The sequence below is a fragment of the Misgurnus anguillicaudatus genome, chromosome 12, assembly GCF_027580225.2.
Source record: "Misgurnus anguillicaudatus chromosome 12, ASM2758022v2, whole genome shotgun sequence".
Classification (NCBI taxonomy): Eukaryota; Metazoa; Chordata; class Actinopteri; order Cypriniformes; family Cobitidae; genus Misgurnus; species Misgurnus anguillicaudatus.
Window position 1 is genome coordinate 38,313,285 of NC_073348.2, and position 22,621 is coordinate 38,335,905.

Consider the following 22,621-nt stretch of genomic DNA (forward strand, 5'->3'; position numbering starts at 1 on the left):
TGGGCGGGGTTCGGGTTCGGCCGAATCCTAGATTTTTTTTCCACCGAACCGAACCCGGCTTGCGCTACGCTGGTCAACGTCACGCAGCCGTTGATTACACACATCGGGTGCTGACGTGGAGATGAGCTTTTTCTTTCGGTCAGCTGGACACACCAAAACTTTTAAACACCGCTGAAAACGCCTTGAGGACCCCAAATGCCAGCTGTTTTTCAGCCGAGCGCTTGGTAGCTGTGATGCTTCAGCTGTGAGCCGGTTGGTTGCTGTGGTAATGTCCCGCCCCTCCTCCACTGTAATTGGACGGCAGTGTGAAGACTGACATTGACGAGCGGAGCTTCTCACTCAAAGTTAAATATAGTTTTCAGCGCGGAGCTGCTTGCTTATTGGAAAAACGAGCGTGTCGCAACGCATCCCTTTCATTATGCATAGGCTTATGGTAATTGTCAAAATAGTTTTTCCAACTTGTCATCCTGGCATAATGTACATAGTGTTTTACTGTGTTGGAATACGGATGCGAGTAGGATTCGGTATTCGGTTTCGGATTCGACCGAATCTTAAATGGTGGATTCGGGATTCGGCCGAACCTAAAAAATCTGGATTCGGTGCATCCCTAAAATGAACACTTAAAGGACAAGTTCGGTATTTTACACTTTTTTCAGATTGTTTATGATTAAATAGAAGGGTTTTGACTGAAATTTGGACATATGATGCTGGCCCGAGAATTTTCGGTTTCTTGTATCACCTCCCACCTTTACAATGTGTCTATAGGTGCACAGGAACAATCCTTCCTAAAATGCATTAAACGTGAAACTCACCGAGTGGTCAGGGGTGTTCACTGATATGCTCACACAAAAATCGCTGCAAAAGACGCATTCCAACAGGTTTTATTGTAGTTTTTTTCTAACTCCATTGACTTGTATTAGATGTGCTGTGAGGTACAGTATTACTCCACGCCGTGAACTTTGTTTGTATTCTTGCAATTGGCAATGGTGGATTATCGCCACCAACTGGGCTGGAGTGTCTATTATTCAAGCTCTCAACGGAAGAATATACGGGTGTGAGGCGTTTGGAAAAATAGGTCCACAAGTTTACAACGATCGGTAAAACACCTGTTGGAAAGCATCTTTTGCAGAGATATTGTTTTTTTGAAACCCCCCAAAATTAGCAGGTTCTATAAAAAAAAGTTCGCTACTTTCGTGTCAAAGTAAAATACCAAACTTGTCCTTTAAGATTTGAAGATGATGGGTTGTAATATCACAATGAAGCACCTCCTGAAGTTGAGGTTAAAACCATATAATTTAGACAAACTGTTAGGCTGGGCAAAAAAAAAATAGATTTTTCGATTAATCTGGTTTTTTTTTACGTGGTCGATTCAAAATCGATTCTCAAAGGCAACGAATCTATTTTTTTCCCCCATATTTATTTACACAAACATTGAGCGTGAGATTAAAGTTTACCTAATTACTATCAAATTCGAATCGATTTGATAGCTTGTGAATCAAAATCGAATCGATCTGGAACATCTGAACTGATACCCAGCCCTACAAACTGTGGTTACGTTGATGGCAAAAGTAAATCTATTTACTGGCTTAAGTCATATTTTTCCTAGTCATAACTATAAATTCCTATAAGACTTTAAAGTTTTAAATTATGTATAAATCATGTGTGTATGTCAAAAATCAGCAATTAATTTAAGTAATTCAAATCTCAGTTTGCGCAGTGATTAAAAAAAAGAAGATGTCGCCCGCGCCGCCATCTACCCCAGAGTGTTAAGAGTTCTGATAACTTAATTAATTATTACAATATGTTGAAGGTGCGCTAAAACGTTTGACTGGTGTCTCATAACAATCTTAAATTCAATACTATATTTAATGTTACAGAAAGCTGTGAAAACAGAAGTAACTAAACTATAGCAAGTCAATATTTTGTGACCACATAGCTTACTGAGATAAAATGTGTTAATAAACACACACATGTACACACAGACATACAGTCAATGAAACTACAAGATCACAAGTGTCGATAGCAGTAAGAACAAAATCAGAGGTAGACGACAAAAACACAAAGTTATTTTTCAAACATTCATGCACAAACACTCGTCTGTCAAGACAGACCTTAAAAAAAAAACATTAAACAAACTACAAAACGGCAATCTAAACAACTCCGAACAACAAATATGTGGCGTGTAGAATCAACATTTCTGAAATGCTACAATGACAAAAGGAAGCTGTGCTGGGATTCAAGCTGTCCTTCACAAACGCTGTGTCTGTGACAGGTGGCCAGACGCTTACACAGACAGACATTCGTTAGACGGAAGCCAAAGCGACAGACGAGAGGACAGAAAAGACGGAGCGACAGATGACAGAGAGAAATAAGGAGGTAAATACCAGAGCAGGAGAGGGGACGGATCCTTTGGGGCTGGTGACTATGCTGTTTTTGGTGCTGTTCGACTGTGGCTGTGCAGAACACAAAACAGTGTTAAAGAAAGAATGATGGGGGTAATATTGTGCTTGAGGATGAGAAAAAAGTGTGTAATTTATCTTTAGGCTAATCTGTAACTTTAGTCAACACTTGAATGAAAAACAGTGGATCGTGAACTTTTGGGAGTCTCAGGAAAGTCTTTTGAGTCTCAGGAAAGCTGTCTGTATCACATTTTACCTCCAAATTCAGAAAACTTATCAATGTTATTTTGGATGGAGAAAATACACAGATGAGACAAATAATACACATTTTCAAATTCCAGAAATTCTCATTACCGACTTGTGCCTGGATGTTTCATTGAGGAGCTCAGATGCAAAAGCCTCCGTCTATGATGCGATAATGATATTACCTGAATGCTCTCGGCACGTATTATACGTAATACTTACGCTTCAAATCCACTTAATCCCGGCCTCAAGCCATTCAGAAATATTGGTTTGTTGCCACTAGAATTCGTAAAAAAGCCAATTTACAAAAAAACATGTCAGGTGCACTTAGAGGGTTTTGCATCTCAGCTCTTTAATTATTTTTTCATAAATAATCTCACTTGATTATCAAACAGTATTTTTTTATTTTTTATTAAGTTTAAAAGCATAAATAAAAGCATTATAAGAACATTAATGCTAAGTGCTTTGGGAGCTGATACTCCATATATTGTAAAGGGTGTAAAATCTGTCACATGCTTGAGGTATTTGGCCAATCACAATGCACCAGATAACTGGCCAATCAGAGCACACCACACAGAGCTTTGTAAAAATCGATGCGTTTCAGAAAGGCGAAGCAGATAGGAGAAACAATACTGTACGTTATGTGGAAAATAATGTGTTTATAAACACATTGTGCTAAACCAGAATACACAAAATACAATGATGTCACAATGATGAAACAATCGCCTCAATTGTTTGACCTTATCGCGATGAATTCAGATCACCGCAATGATTGCACATCTCTTTAAAAAACATTAGGGGGAGCTGCAGGTAAAACATAAATTTCCAAAAGAGCAATTAAGGATGTTATTCTTAAGGATCTGGAAGGAATTGATTTTTTTGCAGCCACTACAGACATGTGGTCCAGTTCTAATCTGACCTTAGTAGGATTGGCTACATTATTATTATTTAAGGCTTGTTCTGGTATAGTCAGTTTATTTTGATTGCATTTTTATTTTATTTATTTTTTTTAGACACTTTATTGTGTTTATTTCTTATGAAGAACTTTCAGTGTTTGAAAGATATATATATATATATTTTTTAATTAATATTTACTGCCAGATAAACCTTGCAAAAGATTTAATTTAAATAATCACAACAATTCTTTGAACAAATGAATGTTTCATGAACAAATTAAATTAAATGTCAAAGCAATAAAACAGACAATTAATCGTCATACTCGTCAAAGTCCTAAAACAGGCAATTAATCGTCATAATTTATTAGACAATTAACTGTCAGTCAAATTTCATAATCGTGACCAGTGTTGGGGGTAACGCATTACAAGTAACTTGCATTACGAAATAATATTACTTTTCTGAAGTAACGGGTAAAGTAACGCATTACTTTATAAAAGAACACATTAATATTTGAGTTACTTTTTAAAAAAAGTAATGCAAGTTACTTTTCAGTTTATTTCATTAGAATGAATTTATTCATCAAAAAATAATGTACTGAATTAAACTGAACTTATACCATGGGCCTGTTGACTGCTTTATTCTGATTGGCTTAGAAATGTTCCATGGGTGTTGATTATTTTTCTGTAAACCGCACACCTAACCTGTCAAATGTCTTAAAAATAGGCAACAGATCAATGTTTGTGGTAACCGTGGTATAAGAGAAATTATTGACTCTGGTCCTCCTTTGAATTATAAAAAAATAATGCACACCTGCGGTCAAGCCTTTTAGAGATCAAGCCTCAGCCAAGTAAGAAAAAGTAACGCAAAAGTAACTTAAAAGTAACATAAGCAACGTAAAGTTACACAATTAGTTACTTTTTTTGGGGAGTAACTTAATATTGTAATGCATTACTTTCAAATGTAACTTTCCCCAACACTGATCGTGACAGCCCTACAAACACTGAAAAAAATGATTCATTCAATTTACTCAATTTTTTTAAGGCAAGTGGTCGCAATCAATTTATTTAAGCTACAAAAAAATTGAAATACAAAACAAAAAACTTTTGTTTAAATGTAGCTTAAAAAAAATGATTAAGACCACTTACCTTAAAAAATTGAATCAATCATTTTTTTCAGTGTATGACCCATTTAAGCATTAAAGAAGGTTGCTCAGTTTTTTTTAAAGATGCCATAACCTGAAGAAAAATCCTTGAAGCGTCAGGAAGAACAAACAGGAGCCAAACAGACAAAGCAGCAACAACAAAAAGCCGCACACAGACGACGTTTAGCTTGAGATCACCGTCAATCTCAACTGCTCAGACAAACAAACACAACAAAAGACTAAATACTGACTACAACTCTACACGCCGTCTAATAACTAAAAACCTGCAGTCTTATAATACCACCCAACCATTTAAAATGAACCGCTTAACATTTGAGCGAAAGACGTTTTGTAGCAAGTGACATAAAAGCCCAACAGGAGAAATAGATGACTGGAGTGGATAAAGAAATGAGGATTAAATATCTTTCTCACCATGTACTGAACAGTAGAGCTGGATTTCCGTTTCTGGGTGGGGTGATGGAAGGATGGAAGATGGAAGGACAGTGTTAAAACACATTATGATTCGGTGAACAATAATTACACACAGAGAACAAAAAAGGGGCGGAAAGTGAAGAGAAGGTGGGCATGACTTTTGGTCAGTAAGAGATCAGCTAGAAGATAAGAGGATTTAATGAGGTTGTGATGTGCACAGTAGAAATCGTAGTTATATATCATTTTAAGGATTAGTGAAGAGATAAATGTTATTAAACTCATGTCTTTTCAAACCCACGTCACTTTGTTTTTCATGTAATAAAAGTGCAGGAGAATTGGGGATAACGTAAAAGCACCATGCATACACTTTATGCATTAAAAACAAAGCTTTCTTTGAGGAAAAGATCATCATCTTTCCATATCAGAATACTTTTTAAAAACTCATATAGGTTTGGAATGACATGAGCGTGTTTTGGTGCTCTCTCTTCTTTAAGACAAACACATTATGTTCCCCAAAGAACCTTTTCAGTCTTAAAGGGGACATATCATGAAAATCTGACTTCATGTTTAAGTGCTATAATCGGTTCCTAGTGCTTCCATCAACCTAGAAAATGTAAAAAAGATCCACCCAGTAACTTTGGTAAACCATTCTCTGCAAGCATGTGAAAAAATAGGTCATTAAAACTTGTCTCCCCTTGTGATGTCAGAAGGGGATCTTATTATAATAATACCGCCCCTTATTCTGCACTATACAACCACGGCACTGCCATTTAGTGCAGAGATCAACTCATTTGCATTTAAAACGGCACATTTTTGCTCACACCTACAAGTGGCAATTTTAATATGCTATAATAAATTATCTATAGTATTTTGAGCTAAAATATGTAGTCTGGGGATACCAAATACTTATTTTACATCTTAAAAATTACCTTTTCTCATTTTTATCATCTGTAAAACGTTTTCCACTATAAAGAATCTATAAAGGACGTTCTTTATGGAACCCTTCTTTATTTTTAGGAGTGCACCTGTTATTGGTATCATGCCAGTGCAGGTGTTGACAGGAGAGTCACGATGGTCTTTTCTGAGGGTTTCACACGGACCTTATTTACAGTGTTTGACAGCTTTTATTAAACCTTCATGTCATCTCAAATTATGAGTTTTACAGTAAAATGTGTTTTATTAAGATACAAACAAAAAATACAGGAAATATGTACAAAAAATAAAACATTTAATTTTCAGGACGTAGGGCTCTATCTTACACCCGGGGCAATGCACGACGCAAGTGTCTTTTGCTAGTTTCCACCCTGCGCAATTATAATTTTTACGTTTAGTGCCGCGTTGTTTAAATAGCAAATGCATTTGCACCCCCTTTTGCGCCCATGGGCGTTTTGGTCTGAAAACGAGGTGTGTTCAGGCGCATTGTTGGCGCGTTGCTATTTTGAGGCAACTAAAATAGACTACGCCATTGAACAACAAAAACCTGGTCTAAAGTCTAAAGTCAATGGCGCAATATGTTTTTTTGTTATTTAAAGAGCGCATTAGTAATATGCGCCTAAACGGGACGACAACGCGGGTTTGCTTATCACAAAGTACATGAATGCACAGCAGCACAAAAACGCTTTTAAATATGAAAGATTAAAGGATTGAATGTAAAAGATTATTATTGAGTCTCTTGGACATAAATGAGGACCGATTATGAGACGTTAGAAGGCGCAAAGCGCTGCTTCAACTGTAGCCTGGTAAGTAAATAAATGCTTTGCTTTAAACAAATGCATCTGTTTTTAAATGTTTTTTTTTTTTTTAAATGCTACCTCACGGATTTATTGTATATAATGACTCTGTACCTGTGGATATGGTGAGTTGAGAAACATTTTTAAGTAATGTTTAAAAAAAAAGTGACGGTGCTGAAACATGCGGAGAGCCGTTTGTAAATTCTTTATCTCCTGTTTGTTACAAATAAAGTATTTTTACAGTACAAACCTTTTCTTACATACTTGTAAATTATTTTTTGATGATATTGGATAGCCATACATTTAAATAAATTAAAAGCCTGCTTTTTACTTCCATGACTAAAAGAAAACGGGTTTTAAAGGTTTTAATGAAAAAATAACAATTTCAATACAAGTGAAAAACAACACAATTATTTAACATTAATCTTAAACTGGGTATCTTCTTCCTCTGCTTAGTTTTTCAGTTTACAATCTAAATAGGGACAGGCTTTTAAAGGGGATGAGAGTTGAGACTCTCATTGGTTTATTGCACGTTACGCCCAAAATGCTCCCATTAATCATTAAAAAGATAGGACCAACCCTTTTCGACCATGCGCTCGGCGCACAAACCATTTTCCCGTTGTTAAATTAGCAAAAGTGGGTTCGGACACGCCCATTTAGACGTTGCGCTGTGCGCTTTAGACAACGCGCTTACATCGTTAAAATAGGGCCCTAAATGTCTTCTTTAGGCATCGTCGGTGTTTAGTGTGAACTCTCTTTGCACTAAACACATCTTGAGCGTTTTTCAGCAGAATGAAGTAAAAAGACTAATTTCTTTAAAATGTGAAATTAGAATTTAATTGTATTTAGGTTTAAGAGATCCTGCAGTTTGTGAAGTGGAAGGGGAGTTTATCCAAATAACTTCACACGTCAGTTTACATTTTTATACAGTTTTTAATGCTACATACACATTTCCTGTATTTTCTGGATATATTCTATTAAAGAGACTGAGAAACAATTATATATAATCATAACATCCCAAAAACAACAAATCTAATTCTGGCATAAAGGCCTAAGACTTTTTTACAGTACTGTAAATATATATAAAACCCAAGTTGACTCAAATGGCACATTGTATTCAATGAGAGAACTCAATCATAGGCATTAGTGGTTAAATCACTATAGACCATGCTCTTACAATTTTTCTTGCCATGATGTTCTGCGTGATACTGCATTATGAAAGGCAAGACGGTGAGAAATAGAGAGCGCAAAAAAGAAGAGAAATGTCAGAATGGAGGAGTGTGGTGAGCCAGTTGCTAAGCAATGAGCGAGGTGCAGCGGAGGTGTCTATTTCTGTCTCCTGGTCCTCATGGTTCATACTGCCAGCTATTCCTGGAGCGAGAGCTTCATTCCCTACTGAGGTGGCCCACCCTCTCCTATCTTCTCACACACATACTCGGGAACGGGATGGAAAGATATCATGGACGGGGAGCAACGTGTAGGCGGAGAGAAAACATGGAATGGTTGGCGATGAGAGAGGTAAAGTGGCTCATTAACGCCATGAAAGCCCGCACCTGCCTGAACGGCTAATGAGAGAGTCAGATGCCGTCACATTCACACTGCTGGTGCCCACCGGTGCTGGTTTATGAGTCGTGTCGAAAATAAAAGAAGAGGGCACAGCACAACGTTGGGATGAGAATTCAGACTAAAATGCTGACGATGGGCAGCAGGCTTTGCTGATTCACACTCGGACAAATACAGACAGGCCAGTGAGAGAATGAAAGAGATTGATGGTGAAAATAAATAAGATCAGTAACAAAATCATTATTAGGCATTCCTGCCATTTTTTATTTCCGTATTGAATTGATTAGGCATTGAAACCATTGAAAACATACATGTTTTACATTCTTCCAGTCTCTCTGCTATGGGCATCGACCTACACTTGGACTACACATTCATTTTTAAAATAGTAAACTTATTCAGTTATTGCAAATCACTGCTATATCCATATTGCGGAATGAAGATTTGCAATATTTTGATATACATTCCGGCAAATATTTCAATATAGATTGCTGTACTGTACTAGTTATTATATAGCCTTATGAAATATATACTTTTTATCAGTGATACAATACAAGATATTTGAGGAGTTATGAAAAGATAAAGAAAAAATACCGATCTAGAGCCTATAACAAATTGCAGTAACGGCCAGGACAGAAACATCTTCATTTATTCAGGGCTAAATGTCACAATATATGCAGTGCTGGAGAAAGGAAGCGTTGGGATTTTCCTCCGAGTTCTTTTTTTAGCATCATTCTCATAAAAACTGCATGTTGAAAGATTACGTAAGGTATGATTAATGCTCGCAGGGAGTCTGGCCTGACAGTAGAGGATTATTCTCTAGATTATACTTTTCATCCAACCCCTAACATACAGCAGCCGGAGTTTCATTTCTAGCTCTACGGTAGGATGAAGGTAAAAGCCGACCTTTACTCTGTCTGAGACGATTATGTGTTAACAGAACAAATGCATCTTTATGTGCACTCTAAACAACTCATTAGGGGTCAGAGGTCAACATCTGTGCATATTCTCGATATACCTGATGATGCAGAATGCTAATGTAAAATTACAGAAAAAAAATTATTTTGTATTACGGAAAACTTTCTGTATTTTATTGTGCCTGTTATTTTACTGTATTTTTCCGGCACCCCAGTTTAAAGGAAAAAATATATTTCTCTGGCCTAAAATATGTTTAAAAAATATGCTAAATACACTTTGTAGAAAATTTTTACATTAAAATTTTAAAAAATTTATTTGAAAATATATTTCGTTTTAACCTTCATATATTAATATATATTTCAAAATGTATTTCAGGGACAAATATATTTTTTCTGGGCAAAATATAAAAGTTTGCATAAAATGTATAACGTACAACTATAAAATGTATAAAATATAAAATTAAGTATATTTTTACAGTATTTTTTTTTAACCATTTGAAACCTGTTTACGGGTTTTTCTTCCAATGTGACGTGAATATAGACGGTTTCAGCAGTAACAACATAAACGGGCTGTCGTGGTCCGCACGTAAATTCTGGTAAACTCCGCTAAGAATAAATAACAACAAAGTTCTTTAAATGTAGTTTATAATAAGCAAAAAAACAACACATAGATTACCTAGGAAACAAAAACATTTGTTATTTTTGACGAGGCATTTGTTCAAGAGATCAGTTTAGCAACTAGTCAGACCATAATAACAAAACAAAACCGGAAGTAAAGACGTGTATCGCATCAGACGAAACCGTCTATAAATGCTTTTAAATATATGAATTTTAAAAATATATTTCAAAATATACAAACATTTCCAAAAAATATATTGGTGAAAATTACTTTTTTGTAAACATTTTTCAAAATATATTTCAGTACTTTTGTTTTTTACCATTTTTTGTATATTTTGAAATATATTTTAAATTATATTGAAAACTTTTTTTGTCGTATGGGAACCCATGTGACCTGATATCAAACGTTTTAATACTTAGAATGGAAATTCAATGGAATGGAAATGGAGGTGCTGTGGTCTGAATAGTGCTGTGATTGGGTCACGCAATGACTGAGGCATTATGGGTAAATTATAACAGTATTATGTGACAAATGGCACAGATTTTCAGTAATATCGATATATATCTTTCTGCTCTACCCATAATAAAAAAAATCATAAATCAGACATCAGCCTAATGTACAAAATGTTTAGTGTGTCACATATGTTTCCTTTAAATGTATATAAAATAAATACTATTATGTAGTTTTATGTTTTTAAGTGCTGTTACATGTGAATCTGCGCTGATGGTATTCACTTCGTATGAACGAAAATAATTTACTGGTTCACAAAAAAAAGGAAAATAATCAGATTAATGTAGATCCTTAGATCCAGATTAAAAGCATTCATTGGTTCTTTAAATTCTGGTATTAATACAATACTGTGTTGAATTTCCACAAAAAAGCATTATTGTGATATAAAATCGCAAACCATGATAGGGTCGATTCCATACCACCCATCTATACTTCCCAAAGAGTCTTGCTATCTAATCTTACAGATGAGACAGACACGCAAACAAACAACCAGCAGCAAACACACAATCTGCTACATCAACACAGCAGATTACAAACGCACATAAATCGCCACATCAAAGCACCTTCCATTAAAAAAGAAATCAGGGTTTCAGGAGTCAATCTGTTGTACAGGATACAGAGCAAGAGGGAAATCGCAGAGAAGAGAAGGTGGACAGGTTATAAGAGGTAGAATCGAGATGTCTTACCTTGACATCGGCCTTCTTGCTGAGCAGACTCTTGGCTGCTGCAGATGGAGAAAGAGGAAGAGAAAACATCAGCACGCTGGGATCGGAGCAACAGTTAACATTAGCAAAGTGATAATAGCGCTCGGCCAAATATCACATAACTGTCCGAGCAAGCCAGAGGAAATACCCCACCTCCCACCCCACATCCAGAGGATTAAAGCCATCAAAAGCACTACATGTTGAATCACACAACACACAGAGAAAAGTGTATTGCACGTCTGGGTTTGCGTAACCTGAAGTGAATCTTTGTAGGATTTCGATTTAAATTTCTCACGTAGAAAAGAGGGGTCAGTGACTGCCATGCACACGAAGGAGATGCGCTCGCTGGTGTACATGCAAAAGTTTGTAAACGTGCACACACGCGCTCCTTCACCTTTTGTCTAAACCACAGACTTCTGTTGGTAGTATATAAACTTGTTTTATATGATTATTACAGATTTTGTTGCAAAAAATAACTTTCTTACTCAGTATGTTCCATATTTGCATTGCATCCAGTAAAAATATCTACATTTCACAAGACTTTTTTAAGATGTAAAACAAAACTTTGGTGTCCCTCCCCAGAGTACATATGTAAAGCCCTAGCCCAAAAGAATTTGTTATAACATGTTAAAATTGCCACTTTTGTAGGTGTGTGCAAAAATTTGCCATTTTGGGTGTGTCCTTTTAAATGCAAATGAGCTGATCTCTGCAATAAATGGCAGTGCCGCGGCTGGACAGTGCAGACCAAGGGGCGGCACTATCCCCCTCTGACATCACAAGAGGAGCCAAATTTACCTATTTTTTTTGCATGCTTGCAAAGAATGGTCTATTAAAACTAACTGGGTTGATCTTTTTCACATTTTCTAAGTTGACAGAAGCACTGGGGACCCAACTATATACCCTTTAAAACAATATACATATTATAAAAATCTATATAAATTGGGTCCCCAGTGCTTCTATCAACATAAAAATGTGTAAAAGATCAACCCAGTAACTTAGTTTCGGTAAAGCATTCTCTAATAGCACGTGAAAAATAGGTCATTGAAATGTTGGTCCCCTTGTGATGTCAGAAGGGGAACTTATTACAATAATACCGCCCCTCAATCTGATCCATCCAACCACGGCACCGCCACTCAGTGCAGACAGAAAGAGAGAGAAAAAATAATTAACAGCACAATTGAGTTTCAACTTCATCAGTGATCAGTGTTTGCATTTCATCAGCTTATCTGCATTTAAAAGAACATTTATTTGCTGATAACTGCAAATTTTAACATGTTATAACAAATGGTCTATATGGTATTTTGAGCCAAAACCTCACATATGTACCCCGGGGACACCACATATCCATTCTACATCTTAAAAAAAGTCCTGTGAAATGCCACTCTTAAAGATTATAGGGACAAACCTTTGGATGAATTTTTGTACAAAAGTATAGGTATTTTTGCTTAAAAAAAAAACTTTGCCAAACAATCATTTGATTTTTTTATTTGTTAGACATTTTTACTGGAAAACACAAGGTTTTGTCCTATTTAGCTGAATCTTTTGACATTTTTGTCCTTAAATTATAGCTAAACACACACAAACACACACACACACACACACACACACACACACACACAAAGTTGAAGAGTAATATGGTTAAATATTGGGTTCATGCGGCAGCATGCACCTGCTCCCGTTCAATACTACGTTCTTCAGACACAAAGGTTAAAGTTTGTCAAACTGACTAAAAACCTTTAAACGTACCGCTTACAGATTCATACGCTAAAATGAAATGTGACTTTCCAAATCCAATTTGAAATTTAAATTATTCACATCATCACTGCCATGGCAACGCAGCAGAGATGGAAATATTTCGTGTCTATAGCAGTCCATTGACTTACAATATAATTTGTGCAGATAAGGGAGGTGTTGTGAGAAGGAAGAGGAAAGCGAGAAAGAGAACCTTACCTTGACAAGTTTTAGAGGCAGAGAGAAATCAAGAAAAGGAGAGATTAAGAAAGAGTGGATTAAGATAGAGAGATAAAAGAGGTTTATTTGGAGGATGTTCGGATGTCTGGCAGGGGGTTCAAATGTGTGTTTCTTTGGCTCAGTTTACAACTAAATTTAAACACATTTCACTCCGACACCATTGTAGTGACATCTAGAGGTGACAACAAACCAGAACTAAACCTCCTAACTGATCGACACATACAACACATATAAAAAACATTAAAAAGATCAGTATAGAAACTGTATCTGTGGGAGAAAAGATACAAAAGTCCAAACAGAAATATTTGAAAACCTGCATTGCAAGTAAATCTAAGCTAAAACAACAATGCACTTAAGAGTATACATAATACAACGATACAAAAAGATCACGGTAGTACTGGTAGTGCAACGATTGCTTCGTTTTTATTGCGGTACTATATTAGAGTACCACATAAATGGTATTTAAATGAGTATCATGATAATATCACCACCACAGACATTTTGATAATGCTCTGAATATCCATGGATTCATCCTAAAGTAAAAGTGCCTGTCCACCACAAACCATCCAAGTATTTAATAATGACATTGAACCCCCCATCCTGAACACAGATTCAAGACACATGCATTCGGATCAGATCACGCCACGTTCTTCTGCATCACAAAACATGCGTGTGCTCTCGTGCAACGGTCAGTCACCGGTACGCAGGCAAGAGAAAGAAAACCTACAATTAAGAGATCTGACATACAACTCGAGGAAAGAAAGACTGAGAGAGGCCAAACACAACTGTAGATCACACATCTGAAAATGGATGAAGCATAGGATAAGTGTAGGAGAAAGACAGAGAAATGGAGAAAATGTGGATGGCGTGTGATGAACGCTAACGTAATTGTGATGCAGAGAGAGGAGACACAAGTAAGTGTGAAGATGGAAAAGATGGAAAGAGAGAGAGCGAGGAAGGGAGAGAAGAGACCCTGCTGGAAAATCCATATAAAGATATCTGCTGATATCGCCAATTTGAAATGAATGGGCTGGCGATGAACAGCATCATATATCATGTTTACAACTTGTCAATTTATCTTTGCATTGATCTGTTCCAAAACTTAAACACAACAGGTTTTTAGGGTGCTTTTTACGATGGCATCTTTTAAGCAGACAGTTTTTGTCCTGAATAAGTTGCAGGGCATTTTTCAGCTCCCCCACAGTAAAACATTTGATTCGTACTGTTTTGTATTCCATTCAGCTGATCTCCGGGTCCGGGACCACCACCCCCAGCACAGCCCAGAACAATCCACCGAATCTGACCAGACCACCAGCATCGCGCAAAAAAAAACAACCAAACAGTTTCAACACCTTTCCCCCCCAAAACCTGACTCCTCTGCGGCTACTATCGCGTACCAAGACCGACAGAAAAAAGTTGCGACCTTCCCGAAAAACACGGCCAGGAACTACACTCTCACTTTGGCGCAACAATGAAGGACTTTGCTGCCGTAACATGGCTGCAGGAAGCGCAATGATATTACGTAGTGCCCGAAAATAGTCCCCTGCTATTGGAAGATACTAAAAAAATATCGAAACTATTTGGTTATTTTAGGCGCGATGTTAAAAATAGCAGCCGAAAATAGTCCCCTTAGTATCTTCCAATAGCAGGGGACCATTTTCGGGCAGCATGTTACGGCAGCAAAAACCCTGACTATTACGCCCAAATGAGAGCATAGTCCCAGCCATATCTGCCTAGAAAATTGCAACGTGTATTTTCAAATGATGTGACTACAGAAGAGCCACGCTTCAAACAGGAAAAACATCGAAACTCCTTGGTCCTTCTCAGGCACGATGCCAATGGTCCAATCAGACTCAATGGACCATGCCAAGCCACGCCAAAAGTGGCAGCGCCAGACCCGGAGATCAGCTGAATGGACTCCCAAATTGTAAAAAACAAATATTCAACTCTAAGGGAGGTGGAAAATTTGCATACCTTTCCAAAAAGTGGAGTGTCCCTTTAATGCTTATTAGCTGGTCCAAGTGTATCCAATTTCAATGCAGTAGACCATCTTGATAAAGCTTAGACACACGGTTTCTCCAGCAGGGGGGCAAAAAAGAGAAAAGGTTTTGTGTCGTAACTGCAAGAAAAGAGAAATGGTAGAGAAAGAGAGATAGTAAGGGTGAAGATCTGACAGCCAGCAGCGTCCACAGTGCAGAGCTCAAGGCCGACGGTACCGCTGCATGCTGGAAGCTCCATGCTGAATGCGATTTATGACTGAGAAAAGCATGAGTGACAGAAGGTGAGCTCCAACAGGAAGTGAGGGGGCGGGGCTACCTTGTTCCACCAGACTGGTGGTGGTACCTGCCGCAGCGGCTGCCGCGACCGCAGAGACGGTGGCCGGAGCCGTGGTCTGCCTGCCCACTGCCAGATGCAAACACACACACAGACGTGTCACAAACGTGGAGACACAGAAAGCAAGAGGCAGAGAGGAAGAGAAGAGCAGGGCGTTAGTTTGGAGAGGGTTCGACTGGGATGTATGCTGTCGTCTGCAACCAGAGGGTGTTTTTGAGGGGTCTTATAAGAAAGTCCATTACAGTCGGGGGTGTTATCATATAATGAGGTTTCCCCTGTCACGCTGAAACAAAGAAAAGGCTCATTTCCTTGTCAAACTCTCCTCCGGGAGCATCTCTTGCCTGTCAGCAGGGAACACGACGGTTACGCAAGCGCTGCTCGACGCCACGCAACACAGTGCAAAGATGTTATTAGGGGCTGGAGTGTCAGAAAGACACAGAGGAATCGAGGAAGAATAAGGGATAGAGAGAAAGTACACAGTGGATAATCAAAAAAACAGGAATAAACATGTTTGAATAAAATCTTAGTAGATGTTAAAGAGGCCATATAAACTGGTAATAGGGGTGTAAGAAATTATCGATTCATGTAAGCAGCGTGATGTTTTAATTGCCAATATTGTATCGATAAATAAACAAATGCTAAATATCGATTTTTTTTTTTTAAATAATAGAATATTCATGGCAGTTGTTTCGTTTGGAGTTTACATCCTGACCACTACCGTATTTTCCTGACTATTAGTCGCAGTTTTTTCAGTTAACCTCAAGAGTTTACAGTTTCAATGCAGCTTCAAAAAGGCTCTAAACGATCCCAAATGAGGCTTAAGGGTCTTATCTAGCGAAACCATCATCATTTTCACCAAGAAAAAGAAAAAATATGTACTTTTAAACCACAGCTTCTCGTCTTGCACTAGCCGTGTGATGCGCCAGCGTCAAGTACGTTATTCAAGCGTGCCGCACAACCCCTGAAAAGTAAAGCCAAAACGTCTTGATCGCCCCCCAGTGACTAGTCCCAGTATAGGTCATAAACCCCACCTCCCCATGTTATTCAATGGGACTTGATATCAACTAAACAATTTAATTACACTATAATTATCTTTTTTTACGAAGCTGGTTTCTGTCATTTACTGTTTTTATAACGCTGGTGTAAATTCAAGTGTGTGTTTTTAAAATAAGTTTGTTTTAAGTTAGTTATTTAATGCTATAAAAAAAGGTGGTGTCACGTCATGATTGACAGCTGTGAAATGCGCAAGGGCGGGGCCTTGATTTTGCGGCTTTACTTCCTGCTCACTATTGCGCAGGACTGGTCCCGAAATCACTACGTGCAGACTCAAGACCCAAGATGTCAGCGCCGTATCGGGACACTGGCGGCTTCACTTTTCACCAATGGAAACGAGCGAACGAGCGCCGTCCTTTTTTTTTACAGTCTATGACGTAATCACAACGAAAGGTCACATGTTACATATGTGAAATGCACACTTGTAAACTATTTTAATAATAAACTGACACAAAGACACGAATTGTTATTATTCCACATACAACAACGTCTGAACGCTCCACTTTCTTCACACCTATAAATACTGAAGCAGTAGTTTTGCATACGTCATGCGTGACCTTTCGACATTATTACGTAATACGTAAGGTCGCGCTGGCACGTCACACAGCAAGACGAGAAAAAAAGTACTAATTTAAAAGTACTTATTTTGCGAAAATTATGACCCTTATACCTTGGTTGGGATCGTCCAGAGTCCTTTGAAGCCGCATTGAAACTGCAAACCGTCGAGGCTCACTAAAGTCCACTATACAGAGCAAAATCCTGACATGTTTTCCTCAAAAAACTTAAATTATTCTCGACTGAACAAAAAAGACATAAAAATCTTTGATGACATGGGGGTGAGTAAATTATCAGATTTTTTTTATGAAGGTGGAATATTCCTTTAATGACAGATTTCCTAATGTTATATCCTAAAATAGGAAATATCCCATCATATCACCCCGCTTTCAGTACCACAACGTGGCGCAACATACCGCATTGCAATCAATGTATCGTGATATGCATCGTATAGTGACATTCTTGCCCATGCACAGCCCTAAAGGGTAAACTGGACTAAATGAACTTCAAACAAAGTTGAAAATGTGTAAATCTTCATGGTTTTGATTTCAATAAACAATGCATTGGTGGTAAATCTACCACTCCTTATAAAAAAGCATGTTTTATCTGAGTTTAAAGTAGGGCTGCACAACACTGAAATCAAATTTAATAACTTTCAACATAATGCGATATCCTATATGCAATACAATCATATTTTAAGTTTGTAAAATCTGAATTGTATTAAAGCAACACCAAAGAGATATTTTTTACCTTAAAATAAAGTTTCCAAAAAAGTTTCAGTCGTTCATCCACTCGAAACATGGGAACGGCACTTTCACAATCGCTTTGCAGCCCTCTATCGGCCAAAACCGCACTAAAGAAGTTTCCAACCTTCGGGTCGCGATCCTGTAGTTCGATAGAAAACTACAAAAACTTGCTTTACGGCAGACCTACAAACCAATCAGAGCCAGCTATGCTGCAGTAGGCTAAATTATTTACGACAGTGGTAATGGACAATTCCGCTTCTAACCTGTAGGGGGAGCAAAGAGCAAAAACCTCTTCAGTGTTGCTTTAAAATATATTTAAAAGTTAAAAATTATATAACCAACATGTTTTACATTCTTGTTGATTGTTGATGATCTTCCACACGTCAGAGCACACGCATGCACTCAATTAAGCAATCAAAACAGCTATATGCATATTGTGATATGCACATTTGCGCTTCGGTATATTGTGCAGCCCTTGTTTAAAGTCCATTTCGAATTTGATGTGATGCTGGGTTGGTAAAAAACAAACAAACTTCTTTTGGAAAGAAACTTTGACTAGCATGAAAACTGGGCATGCTACAGAAATGGTCAATATGGCCCCTTTAAGAGAGTGAACAGAGAACAGAAATGACAGATGAGGCTAAACGTAGGGAGTGACACTCGGACACTCCCACGCCTCCTCTACCACTGAGTCACCCCACAGGATGAGGTAATTACAGTAATGAGAAAAGCGAAACGGCATGTGACGAGCCATGGATGGAGAGAGAGAGAGAGAGAGGAAAGAGAGGGAGAGAGAGAGAGCATCCAAAATGTTCTTCAAACAAGAACACTGTGGCTTCCGCCCACCAGCCTGCTGTTAAAGTGAGAGAGTGTGTATCTATCTGTGTGTGTGCGTGTAAGATGTGAGAGAGCAGATGCTTCATTACAGCAGATATAAATCACATGTTATTATAAACGCCAGTTATCACATGTGCTGTTTGGCACAGACGCACACATCCAGAATGGCCATTCCCTCCAGACGCGCCGTATGATGGCAACACGCTTCTTACAGATCTGTTCAACTCTGAATCAGTCTGTCAGGTGGTGACTTTAACTCAGATGTCCGGCTTTTAAACATAATCGGCAAGATGTTACTGTACAGTGTTCCCATGGGTCTCAACTCTGTATTGAAGTGTCAGGACGGCTTACAGATTAAGATGAGAAAGAGTATATGTGCTGGAACAAACAGTGCCATATATTTACATTGCATATTAAGCTGGGATTTTAACATTATGAAACAACAAACGTTAGACAGGTGATTCATTTGATGCTTCTGATACTTTTAGTCCCAGGGTCAAATAGGTAGACAAAAAACAAAATAGTAAGAAGTTTGGTCAATTTTAATGCAGTTGGGTTAAAGGATTAGTCTATTTTCTCAAAAAAAATCCAGATACTCACCACCATGTCACCCAAAATGCCGATGTCTCTCCCCGCTCAGTCGAGAAGAAATTATGTTTTTTTGAGGAAAACATTCCAGGATTTTTCTAATTTTAATGGACTTTAATGGACCCCAACACTTAACAGTTTTAATGCAGTTCAAAACTACATTTTTAAAGGACTCCAACCATCCCAAATGAGGCACAAGGGTCCTATTTTGTGAAACAAATATGCACTTTTAAACCACAACCTCTCGTCCTCCTCCAGTCATGCGACCCCCCCCAGCGCGGCCTCACGTAATACGTCATCACGTCAAGAGGTCAGGGATGACGTACCGAAACTACGCTGCAGTGTTTATAAGTACAGAGAAAGAGGACCGTTCCAACGTTGTTGTATGTTGAATAATACTAATAATTAATGTCTTTGTGTCCGTTTATTGTTTAAAATGGTCCGCAAATGTGTAACACGTGACCTTTCCATGTCATTACGCAATTACGTGAGGTCACGCTGGCGTGTCACACAGCCGGAGGAAGAAGAGAAGTTGTGGTTTAAAAGTGCATATTTTTTATTTTTCTTGTCAAAAATGACAATCGTTTCACTAGATAAGACCCCCACGCCTCACCCGGGATCACCTAGAGTCCTCCGAAACTGCACCCCAAACTGCACCAAAACTGCTAAGTGTTGGGGTCCATTAAAATGAGAAAAATACTGGAATGTTTTCCATAATTTCTTCTCGACTGAACAAAGAAAGACATCACCATTTTGGATGACATGGTGCTGAGTAAATTTTTCTTAAGAAAATGGACTAATCCTTTAACAGTCACATTGACTTTTAATCGCTGAACATAATGCAAAAATGCAGTAGATATGATGTTAACTTACCGGAAAAATTTCGTGAGACCAGCATTGTTGTCAAAATCGCACCCTATGCGAAAATAAAATTTAGGTTAAACTGTTACAGTAAACCAGCCATTAAAACAACCAATCAGAGCAGAGATTGGCAAACCTTGAGTTTCCTCCTAGCGTTGAACTTCTTCAGGCACTCGACCGTTTCCTGTCTGTGCATCATGGATGCCACAGTGGATCGTTGCTGTGGAAGACATCGAAATAAGTCAATTTGCAATTGTATCGTTTTAAATTGTAAGCATATTAAAGATTAAATATTAAACAGCGACCATAAAATAAAGATACTTACGCAGACCCATGGATGCTTCAGGGCCTCCTGGGCTGTGATTCTTTTCGCTGGATTGATGGTCAACATTTGATTGATGAGGTTTTTGGCTTCAGGCGTGACCGTGTCCCACTCCGGGGAAGGAAACTGTTGGAAATACATAAACGCAGTTATATTAAGATAGCCTACTATAAAATTGTGCCGTATGAGAAAAACAAGGACTCACATCATAAGCGCCGGCTTTGATCTGTTGGTAGAGTTTGTGTTGGTCTTCATCCCAAAATGGAGGATAACCCACCAGCAGAATATACAGAATAACTCCTGCAATGACATCACAGATATGTGACCTATGTGATTTATTCAAAGGGGACATATCATGAAAATCAGACTTTTTCCATCTTTAAGTACTATAATTGGGTCCCCAGTGCTTCTATCTACCTAGAAAATGTGTAAAAAAATTGTTTAGTAAACCCTTCTCTGTAAGCATGTGAAAAAACAAGTCATTGAAATGTGGCTCCCCTTGTGATGTCATAAGGGGATCTTATTATAGTAATACCCTTAATCTAACCACGGCACTGCCAATTAGTGCCGATAGAGAGAGAAAATATAATAATTGACAGCACAACTAAGTTTCAATTTCAACAAACCACCATCATGGCGAACAGTGTTTGCATTTCATCAGCTCATTTGCATTTTAAAGGACACACCCAAAAAATGGCACATTTTTACTCACACCTACAAAGTGTCAATTTTAACATGTTATAAAGTCTTGTGAAATGTCCCCTTTAACCTAATCCAAAATGGTGATAAATAGCAGCATACCACTTTTGAGTAATGCACTCAAACACTTCTGAATCAGTATTTTCTTCATTGAAACATCTGAATGAAACTATTCATTCAATCGAAAGCAAATGTGCAAACTAATAAAACAAATCAAAGTAGACGGACGCACAACAGTAAGGTGATGGCCAAGCTGCTGACAGAAGCACTTGACAACACCAGCAAGATAAGAGCCCTCAACTTCTGAGAGTCGTGCGTCTGAATGTGCGTGGGGCGTCGAGATAGAGATGATGGAACGGATGCAAAGAACCCTATCGGGTGAGGAGTGGATGGCGCGAGACTCACCACATGCCCAAATGTCCACAGGTTTGCCGTAAGCTTCCTTTCTAAGCACTTCTGGGGAGAGGTAACCTGGCGTTCCAGCGAACCCTGCGTGCCAACATGAAAATAGACTTTGTATCTATCTTTGTATGCTTGTGAAAGCCATGCAAATAACAAAATATTAAAGCAAAAAGAGGTTGGCATTTCTGGTTGAGTGTTTAAAAGTGACCACGTACCGAACCAGGCCTGTTGGTCTCCCTGCACCTCGATGGCCAGGCCAAAGTCGGCCAGCTTAACGGCTGCGTTCTTACACTTACTGGCCAACAGCAGGTTCTCAGGCTGAGGGGGAGATCAGGACACACACTCATATTACTAAAATCTGATACATCTCACCTTTTAACATGCATAACATACAACCACAGCTGCTCGTGAGATACAAACAGAATCATCTACCAAAATATACGTCTTCCTGTAGCTCTGTTGGTAGAGCAATGCGTTAGCAATGCATGTCGTGGGTTTGATGCACAGGAAACACAAATACAGATAAAATGTACCTCGTAAGTCACTTCATAGTAAAGCATCTGCCAAATGCTTTGTATTGTAAATATGCTGTGCTGAACAGAATCACGTCCCATCACCTGAAGTGTTCACCAAAAATGTGGTGAATTCGCATTTGCCGCTACCGGAAGCTAGTTATTATAGTTTATATAGTTTTAAATATGGATATTTTTCCTCGAAGTCGCATAGATTACCCTCAGAAGGCATTTAATAACCCCTTGGAACTGTGCGGATTACATCTGTAAAAGATGCATGCACTTTTTTGGGCAAGTCATCGACCTTGTTTTTACCATTGTAAAGTTTGGAAGAGCTAGGACATTTACTGTGTGTATACTAAAATGTGTGTAATTTTTTTCGCATTACTTTTTTTTAAGATTATCGCTAGCCAGTCCCTCAAAAAAAGTCTGTATATTTATGCGGGGGACAAATTTTTTCAAATACGAACCACTTTCACTGCATAAATTGCAGATTTTCGCACGCAAAATATGCAGGGCTTGCATGATTTCATAATCCCCGCATTTTCTTAGCAAAAAGTCACATATACCTTAGCAGAAAGTTGAAAAA

General features: G+C 38.1%; 1 protein-coding gene across 35 annotated transcripts in view; it reads right to left on the reverse strand.

Moving 5' to 3' along the window:
• The window catches only part of camk2b2 (calcium/calmodulin-dependent protein kinase (CaM kinase) II beta 2), a 63,953-nt gene that overhangs the window by 15,188 nt on the left and 26,144 nt on the right, over positions 1–22,621 (reverse strand). For 8 of the 35 annotated variants that reach the window (XM_073874556.1, XM_055207556.2, XM_073874561.1 and 5 more), the window contains 10 exons: positions 21,736–21,838; positions 21,524–21,607; positions 20,625–20,719; positions 20,423–20,545; positions 20,234–20,317; positions 20,110–20,152; positions 15,440–15,526; positions 11,135–11,172; positions 5,113–5,145; positions 2,385–2,453 (listed from right to left, as the gene is read on the reverse strand). In XM_073874556.1, coding sequence (XP_073730657.1) covers positions 2,385–2,453; positions 5,113–5,145; positions 11,135–11,172; positions 15,440–15,526; positions 20,110–20,152; positions 20,234–20,317; positions 20,423–20,545; positions 20,625–20,719; positions 21,524–21,607; positions 21,736–21,838 — 759 coding nt within the window. The remainder of the gene's footprint in view (positions 1–2,384; positions 2,454–5,112; positions 5,146–11,134; positions 11,173–15,439; positions 15,527–20,109; positions 20,153–20,233; positions 20,318–20,422; positions 20,546–20,624; positions 20,720–21,523; positions 21,608–21,735; positions 21,839–22,621) is intronic. The other 27 variants (XM_055207553.2, XM_055207557.2, XM_055207583.2 and 24 more) reach the window with 14 other exon arrangements.